At 37.9% G+C, this 9842-nt stretch overlaps 1 protein-coding gene across 2 annotated transcripts in view; it reads left to right on the forward strand.

The window, feature by feature from the left end:
• The window catches only part of CDYL2 (chromodomain Y like 2), a 61235-nt gene extending 52520 nt beyond the window's left edge, over positions 1 to 8715 (forward strand). For both annotated transcript variants that reach the window (XM_087740020.1, XM_087740021.1), the window contains exons 5-7: positions 778 to 988; positions 1728 to 1871; positions 4152 to 8715. In XM_087740020.1, coding sequence (XP_087596146.1) covers positions 778 to 988; positions 1728 to 1871; positions 4152 to 4310 — 514 coding nt within the window. In that variant the 3' untranslated portion in view covers positions 4311 to 8715. The remainder of the gene's footprint in view (positions 1 to 777; positions 989 to 1727; positions 1872 to 4151) is intronic.
• The last annotated feature ends 1127 nt before the right edge of the window (positions 8716 to 9842 follow it).

Here is a 9842-nt window from a genome sequence, read left to right on the forward strand (position 1 = left end):
TCATCCAGATGAATCCGATCACATTTACTTCCCCATTATTTCCCATCACTTCACATTACTGTTGTAGGCAGGCAAGGGCATCTGCTTTGTGATGTCTTTCCCGAAGACGTTTGCAATGAAGACCCAACAGATCACTCACCTAATTCTTTCCCTGTTCAAACATTTCTCTCTCTATCTGACTCCCCTTTGTGGGTCTCGTTCTTTCCGCAGGTGTGCCACAAACATTTACTATCTCCCAATCCACTGATGGGACTTGCAGTAACCTTTGACGCAGGATCTTAAGAGAACTTTTTGAAAAAAATAAATATTCAGCAATCCACCTATGAGTTTCTTGTCTTTCACGCTACAATATGTTCATCAAGTTAGCCAAACCAGATCGTCAGAATCCATACTAGCCATTGTGGAGCAAACTGAGAAGCGCTATGTGTACAAACTCATGAGTTACTGGTCCAGAAGTAAAACTAAACCTAACCTAACCAAACCATTCTCCAAAAAGTACAACAGTCGGTGCATTCCAATTAATCAGTTCATATACAACATATACAAAATTATTTAATATCCCAGGTACTCAGGAAGATTAAATAACTAAATATAAGCAAAATTTTCCATGTGCAAACTAGAAAGTATCTTGCAATTCGGACCTCATAAAACTGGGCCATGGCATTTATTGTGTTCATCTGTGGTTCTAATTTGTTTTCAGATTAAGTACTTTAAGCTTCGGTATTTATCTAAGTGTTACTTCTGTATTCAAGATTTTTCTTTTATTTTTTATTTTAGGGATTTTGTAAAAGCTTTTATTCAATTTAAGAAGCCAATTGTGGTTGCTATCAACGGCCCTGCTCTTGGGCTAGGAGCTTCTATTTTACCACTATGTGATATCGTTTGGGCAAGTGAGAAGGCATGGTTTCAGACACCATATGCAACAATCCGACTCACTCCAGCTGGCTGCTCATCATACACATTCCCACAAATTCTGGGTGTTGCACTGGTAAGGTTTTCCACCTCAAATTGCTGATGAACCTTTCTTACATTCATGCTCTTCTTTCTCTCTTTAAAACGTAAAAGAGAAACCAACTGTTTCTCTTAATTGTCGTGAACAGAAATGAAATCTGTGGAAAGTTCATCTAATCCCTACCAATTTCTTATCACCAAATGACCTCGGAATTCAATATATTACACACACTGTACACAAGAAAGATTGAACACAGGTTGAAAAAGCAAAGATTGTCAAGATCATGGTAGAAAAGGGAAGAAATGCATTAGCAGAATGATGTTGCAGAGGCTTTGTCTGTATTGTGTTAGGATTGTGCAGTAACAGAGCAAGATAGTGCTCTCTGCTCTCTAAAGACAATCATCTATACTAATTCCAGTAAGGTTGCTTAGTTTTTACCAGTATAACAAAGCAGAATTTGCCCCACAAAGTCTCTCATACTAGGTTGCATGACTCTTGGCACAGTATCACTGTATCACTGACAGTTACTCTTGTAAAATCAGCAATACAGATTCATCATGCATGCCAGCACATTTCTCTTAAATGAAGCCCATGCTGTGCTCTGGCCACCTGCACAATCCTTGAATAGCTACCAAAACTCCTTTTTAAGTGTTTTGCAGTATGGAAAGATACAGGAGACCATTCGTAAATTTAATCTTGAAAATAGCAGGCAAGTACGGAAATTTTTTTAAGGGAATTATAACCCAAGATCACAAGTAATCTTTTGGTTTCACAGGCAAATGAAATGTTGTTCTGTGGAAGAAAGCTGACAGCACAGGAAGCCTGCAGCAGAGGACTAGTGTCACAAGTATTTTGGCCAACAACATTTAGCCAAGAAGTGATGCTACGAGTGAAAGAAATGGCGTCCTGCAGTGCAGTGGTAAGAAATCAAGCTCTTTTGTGATTAAATCACATTTCACGCAGGCAAGGTGTGCTCCCAAGGCTCGTCACGTGGTAGGTCCTCAGGTTCCACAACGATACCTGTGGAAGAGGGCTAACAACAGATCTGTTGTTAGAAGAGGGCTAATAAGAATCCGGATAGGGATCAGCAAGCTCGTGGGGTTTCCCATTTTTCAGTGGCAGGGAGGGTTGTTTCCTTTCCCCATCTTCACATTTATTCAGTATGAGTGGAACCTCCTTGCCCCAGATTTTGGAAGGGGATTTTAGCATAGGTTTCCTTCATGAAGGTGGAAGAGTCTAAAACTATACAACTGTACTGGGAAATCTCTGTAGGGCCAGTAAGAAAATGTATTTGCCTTTCACGTTGTCCTGGCCTACTATGATTCAGCTGACTCTGCCTTCTTTTCTGCACCTGCGTAGTTCCTGACTCTGCAAAATGTTCTACACAGTGCACCAGAAGGGTAGGATAGTGCCAGCTAACCTCTGCTGTGAAGGAGAGGTGAGATCCAGACACAGAGGGATCTGAACGCAGTCTGGTCACAGTGTATTATAACTTTCCTCTTGTGTACGTAGAAGTTGAAAGAAAATCCTTTCCTATTTTTACTTCCTAAGGTTTTTTTCCCTTCAGGCAGATACACTCCTATTCTGGGCACATCTTTGTTTAAAAAAAAAGCAGTGAAGAAAGTGACACTGGCTGCAATAGGACTGCACTAACTAAACTGCAAATTGTTTCGGTTTCTTGCTATGCTTTCTATGCCTGAAACTGTCTTAGCATCCCTCAGTTTCATTTAAAAGATCTGTTGTAAAAGAGAAGGTAGAGACACAGGAGATTTTTAATTAAATGAAGTGTAGATTAGAACTCACGAAAGACATTCAGAATGAAACTCTCTGGAAATGTAGCATAAGCTTATTTGATCATGCTGATATAGCATGTATTATATGAGTTCAGGAAACCTCTGGACCTTACTGTGAATTCTTCCTTCCGTCACCGTTATTGGCTGCCAATGACATTTTCTCTTGAGACCTGTTAGGAAGACTGGTGCTAACTTGTGGACAGAGACGAGAGTTAAAACCGTCAAAGACTAGATGTACTCTCTGAGATCCTAAATGCAAATCAGGCTGAAGTCACAAAAACAATGCATATGATGAGCTCATCCAAGTTCACTGCGGATACTTGGTCACAAACAGACCAAAAAAAACCCACACAGGCCCCGCGAATTGCAGTTAACACCATTTACTTGAGTTAAAGAGAAATACTATGTTGGAATAGCAGTGTAAGATAGAAACTGGGCTTAGTATGTAGGTGCTGACAAAGCTGAGTGGAGAGTATACGTCTGCCTTACCATAAACACTGTATCAGTTTACATTAAGTCTTCTGCTCCCCAAAAATCAATGAACTATTAATGGTTTTGTTTGACTAATTGGGTTCCTTGTGAGATACATACTGGTGTTATGTATTTCAAAAAGAAGTTTAAAGAAGGCAATCCCAATCTGTCTAAAAATGGGTCTGGGAAAAAGGAGCTGAACTACAGGAGCAACCCTGGACCTGCTGTTCATGCCTTTAAGAACATAGAGCGATTCCCAAGGGCTTGAGGTTGGGCTTTCCATTGTAAAAACCTTAGGTGATTTTTTATGACTGCTTGTCTATGCTAAGCAAATCTAACTCCAGAACACAGTCAGAGGGTGCTTGTTTTGCTTAACACCCTTCTTTTATAAAATATTTCATTTCTATAAAAATGTAAGTAAATAAACTTAAAAAGGTATTTGCAGGAAAGGCCCTTTCCTCTTCATTTCTGTTTTGATAAGGAAATGATGCATGAGGGAAAATTGTTAAAGATGGTGGACGTCCACATTTGGGTTTCCAACCCCTATAACCTTAAAGACTACCTTCGAGAAAACAAGTAGCCAATACATCATGCCTCACACATTTTCATTTCAAGGGGTCACATTTTCAACAGGAGGGAGTTCAGCTCCTTCTAGTGCTTCATGGCAGACCTTCAATAAACTAAGGTACTTCAGAATCCCTCATTCCTTTTAAAAACGTTGGCACTAAGGCATAAACCTCAGAAGTCCTTAATTCTTAAAAATGCTGACTATCAGCAAGTGGAGTGATGGCCGTAAATCAGATCTAATTTCTGTGCCCAAAGGAGTTATTTAGATTGTAAAACAGAGTCAGTAGTGTAAAAATGCTGTTCACGCCATTATCCATAATAATTTTGTCAGATTCCAACTAAAATGCTGAGTGGTATTTTGGCTTTAGGTATTGGAAGAGTCCAAATGTCTCGTGCGGAGCTTCCTGAAATCCGGACTTGAAGATGTGAATGAGAAAGAGTGTCAGATGTTAAAACAGCTGTGGAGTTCTTCCAAAGGACTGGATTCATTATTCAGCTACTTGCAAGACAAAATTTATGAAGTCTGATGTCTTGGCCTAACTTGAAGAGAAAATGCTCCACTTGTGAACAGAGTGAAACATTACCTGTGTTTGAAAAGCAGAGGCAATGCATCATTGAGGAATTTGTGACAGTGTATCCTAATACATATGGTTGTGTCGATTTCCTTGTGAGCTACACGGCTGCTTGTAGCTGGTTTGATTTTGTGTAACCGAGATGTAGGCAGGCTTGTTCAGTGCACGTAATCTCTACAGAGGGCTGCATCTTTCACATGCTCATCCAGATAAAAGTATACATTCCATGTGCTGAGAAGCACCACTGAGGCCCAATAAGGCACACCATCTGTAATGATTTATTTTGTCTGTCCTTCTTAACTTATTCTTGCTGTTGCAACGCAGCTGGGCTGACATAGAGGGCTCAATCTAAAAACTGGGTCAGCACGGTATTTTGTAGACGCAAACACCATACTTTAGAAATATCTTAATTATTTTTTTGAAGTTCTAACAGTGTAATGGAAAAATCTGATAATTTATATGTATAATATGTAAAGTTAGTTTTACAAAAACTACTAGGATTTTTTTCTTTGTTGAATTTATTTAACTTATTTATTTTGTGTTCATATCCAGCTGTTTATTGATCACAGATCTTATTTTCATACTTCCCTTGACTGAATTAATGGCATCACATGAGAATGCCAACACATTTTTAGCAGCGAATTGTGTAGAAAAGCAAAGAATATGTAGAAAACACACAGAATGCTGTGGGCAGTAAAAGAAACAGCCACGTGCATGCTCCTCTATGTGCAAAATTGTACAAAACATGTATGAAATAGATTCATTTGCCAGGGTTAAGGGAAAAAAAGTGGATTCTGAAACAGTGCGTTCCCCCTAAGTCTCCCTTCACTTTCTGCCTTCTTGAGGAGCATTGAAGGGCTTGCCAACAAGACGCTTCTTTATTTAAGTTTACTATATCCCTGTTAGCCGGATGTCAGTAACAGGGTGAGTGGTGCCGTTCTGTGGCATCGTACTGTTTTTCAGGTTTAGCCATCCCCTTCTGGTCTGAAGTCTAAAAGCAAACCCTTATGAGCCTTAGTCTAGTTGCCTGATTCCTCAGGTGTGAGAAAATTTCTGCTCTGGAGGCCTTTGGGTGTGGGCCAACCGTTTATACAAGGTGCTAGGTATTGAACTAAGTGCAGGGAAAGGTTTTGTTTTGCTTTTCCCAGCTCTCCACATCTGGCCACCCCACCACCTGCTACAAGAACTTAGGGCTATCCATAAAAGCAGTCCACAATAAATGACAAAAATCCAATCTGCTAATTTAGAATGTGATCCTAGTACTTTTCAGTGACACTGACTGACTTCTGAACACTGGATCTCTCTCAGTTCTTTCTTGCTAGTAAGGCAATTAATATGGAAATGACACAAGCATGCTCTGTGACTTCACCTGCCACTTTAGTATGCCCGAATTAGAACCTCTTGAAGCAGAAGCTTTGCACATTTGTTTGCTTTGTAATTTGTGCACTTGCTCTCCATCCTTGAGCTCAGTGACTTCATCATGGTTTAAACCTCTGCAAACGAGGCTGCTAGGTTTTCTCCCTCCCAGTATTTCCGTGAAGAGTTTCAACAAAGCCTTTGTAAAGTTAACGAACGGGTGATTATAGTAAACAGTAGCCTTCAACACACGAATATTACTTTTTCCCCCCCACAACTAATTAGAAGTGCTGTTTCTATGGCCTAATTGTATCACTGAATTTTAAGGAAATCATTATCCTAAAGGCAGAAGTTATCATGGAAAGTCTTCATTGAAAAGACAAAATCTGGCTTCTAATTAGCCTGTTTTAAATGTTCTCAAAAAAAAAAAACTTATCAAAAGAAGTAACGTATTTTTAAATGTCTGAAACAGAACGCTTTCAATAACTATTTGAAGTGACAGATGCACCACTTGTTTTATACCGATGCTTATTTCCACAACCTGCCAGCAATGCCGCAGAGCGCACGTGCCAAGACTTGGCTGGCGGAGGCCGCGGGACCCCCTGCTGTGCCCGGGTGCGCAGGGGAGTCACCGGCAGGGCAGTCCCATTAAATCAGAGGGATTCCTCAAGTGAAAGCCACTCACATGCATACGTGTTTGCACAATCGCGGCCTCCAGCATACGACTTCAGAAAAAAAAAAGAAAAAAAAAAGCAAGCAATGGAAAGCACCATGATTCCTCAATTTCCTTGATTTCCTTTATTCCCGTCCAGAGAGCCATAACTCCTAGTCATGTGTTAATAAGATACTAGAAAGTTTATTTCAATACTATGCTTGGTTTTTGTAGATAAATATAGAAAAATTGCTCAGCAATGTGAAGGTATGCTTTCCATATGAGATTTTCAAACAGAGAAGAATCGTAAGTTGTTAGACCTTTAAACTGCATCATTTCATCTGAATTTTCAGATATCTGTATCTTAGCATTTTTTATGACAAAGGAATGGTTGAAATACATTTTCTATAATTATTTTTCCATTAAAGCAAGCGCTAACCATAGTTAACATTTTTAATTATTCATATCTATACAGTTACAATCTAGTTTTCATGGAATCTATTTTCCCTTCAATAAAGAGTAATAACGTCAAAAGCTTCTTTTCCAGTATTTAAAGATCAGAATCAATTTTCTCTTGTGTTTCTGTCCTTACTAGGTATTCAGATATCTAGATGTACTGTACATATTAGTCTGGGTACCTTTACTAATATTCACAGTATTTAAGATTATAAATGCAATTTGTTGTTAAGTATGTTATTTTATTCTTGTGTAAATTGTTTTGTACAATCTTTAAAAATCTACAGTTTCGCATTTGTAGATATTAAAGGTAAGCAATTTATTTTGTGTTGTCCTGCATGTATATTTTTGCTGTAGATAAGTGTTGCTTAGTTTACTATTTCAGTACATTTCTGTTTAAATGAATAAGCTTACAAACTTTAATACAGTATATATTTTCAGAATATAAACTTTTATATTTCTGTGGTAGGTTAGGGTATGCGTTTTAGGCAATCTTTTTCACTACTATTAACTGTTCTTTTAATCTATAATATAATGGTTTTGTGCCAATAGTTTTTCATTAGAATAAAATGCTCTTTTAATGTTAGGGATAAACAGACAATTTTGGTTGGGGTTTGTTTTTTTGTTTGTTTTTTAATTATTTTGCCAGCCTTTACAGTTTTAAATGTAATTTATAAATGTATTGCATTTGTGAATAAGCCTTACCATTAGGTACAAGAAATCTTTAAAGCTACATAATTGCTTATGTAGTACTAAGGACTTCCCCAAATAGTTGCTGTAAGAAAGTTAGCAAATCAGAGTACAGGGCCTTAAGTTTTTCTTGTGAAAAGGATAATACGGGTTGTTTCTTTTGAACAACATAGGTAGACTTGTCAGCATGGGCTTTGTTATATATAAACTGTGCATTTGTGCTCCCAACCACAGTAGTTTAATCTCAGGCTTTGTGTGGCTGGGTCTATAAAAGTCAAATCTGGCTAAAGCCAGCGCTCTTTAGGAGACACTAAAGAAGTTTACATAAGAGACTTATAGACAATCTTAATCATAGTACATTTGGGTACTCGGTATCCTAGATGTGTTATCTGTGTCCGCCCAATTAACCGTATGTTTTAAGCCATATTAAATCTCTTTACTGCTACTTTAAATACTACACTGAAAGTCATTCACTAGCTTGCTTACTCACAGACAGGATTTCAATTTTTAGTGAATAAAAATATTATGCCTTCCATAAAAACAAAGGACCAAAGAATTGCATTATTCTAACAAAGCATTAGTTCCTTCGCCAGTGAACTAGTTTGACATTTGTACTGAAGATCGAATAGTCTCTTTCTGCTACAAACACTGCATTCTCATCCATGTCAAGTGTAAGGGGAAAAGATGTATCCACTGACCTACTGGGAAAGGAGTGACGTTCAGCTAGGATGGCATGTCTATTGGTAAGGCTTATTACCAAACCTCTGAGATGAAGCAAAGAACCAAAAATTCACAAATTATGTCAATGTAAATTTATTTTCAGAACTTGCACAAATAATTAATTGTAGAACTTTGCAAATTAGGCCCTTAAGTTATTTTGTCAGAACGCCATGGAACAGACTAAAACAGTTTCTAATATTTGTAATGATGAGTACATATTATAATATTATAAGGGTACAGGCACCCCTATGTCACAGTGTTGTAAATATTTTCTGAAACTGGTACAGTAATGAGGGACTTGTATCCTCTGATATATCAAATATTGACTGTCTAGATCAAATTGTACACAATTTATTTGTTGATGGTCCTGTAACTAGTGTATGGACACATTTCTGGGTGCCTTAGAAGTTGTATTTTTCATGTGTGTTAATATGCAGTATTTATACATTGTGAGAAGCTGCTTTGAATAAAAACATTGAAACTTCATTGGAATGCAGTGATTTTCAGTTTTACATAATCAGGGTGAATGTGATAAGTAGCAACTACAGACCCTTGTATTATATATGATAAAGCTATTCATGGACTCCTGCCTTTTAAAAGAAAGCAGGCGTACAGCAGGCTTTTTAAAAGAGAAATTAAACTTAAAACTTTTTTTTTCCCAAATTGCAGAAACCAAGGCACTAAAAGACACTGCAATAAGAGCTCTCTGAAATCATTCATCATGATCCATCTCATTTATCATTTCATGATCAAATCCAAGAAAACCGCCGAGAACTGTCTTACTTCTAGGACACCTTCTCCACCATTATCACTTCCACTATTCGGTATGTGCACGTCACCTAAAGAGTATCTGCCCAGAACCTACTACTGCATACAGTATTTCGGCTCCACATGAGGGAATTTGATTTTGAAGTGGTATTTGCCAGGGAGGCCAAGATTCAGCCCAGAACCCCCTGGTGCAGTGTGAAGCTGGATCACCCTGTGGTCCTCCTACGCGGTTACAGCCTGCAATCCTTCCATGGGGTCTCTCGTATACAAGGTGATCGTTTGGCTGTAGCATCTATGAATGCTGTTTCCAATCATGTATCTCCTATTACTAGAAGAGTAACTGTGAATTACTTCTGCCTGAGGCAGAAAAGGAAGAATATTTTTACAGGGAGCCGGTGATACTCAAACCACCTATACAACAAGGTCTGAAAAAAATGACCTACACTTGATTCAAAGAACAACAATTATGTTCTAGCAATTATATCAGTGAGCTTTAAACTGACAGACACTGTTAGTAAAAACTGTGGTCAGCTATTTAGAGCAGAGGATTGAGCAATTTAGTCTTGCTTCACCATCAACAAATCCAATTATTTATTACGGTGACTCTTGTCAGGAATTAACTTATCGTAGCTTGCGCTGGACTAAGCAACGTGCACATGATGAACAAAGTATGACACCTCTCTTGTCTAACAGTTTTATTGATAAGTTTTGGTCTTAACATAGCTTGCCAACATTTGAATTTCATTTTAAATAACTCATTTTTAAAAGAAAGCAAAAATTATTTAAAATTAAAAAATCCATCCAAATATTATAAGTCAAGGTTTTTTAAACCAAGATAAATGTTA

Source organism: Nipponia nippon, unplaced genomic scaffold, assembly GCF_047370975.1.
Source record: "Nipponia nippon isolate SJK-2023a ecotype South Korea unplaced genomic scaffold, ASM4737097v1 scaffold_7, whole genome shotgun sequence".
Taxonomy (NCBI): Eukaryota; Metazoa; Chordata; class Aves; order Pelecaniformes; family Threskiornithidae; genus Nipponia; species Nipponia nippon.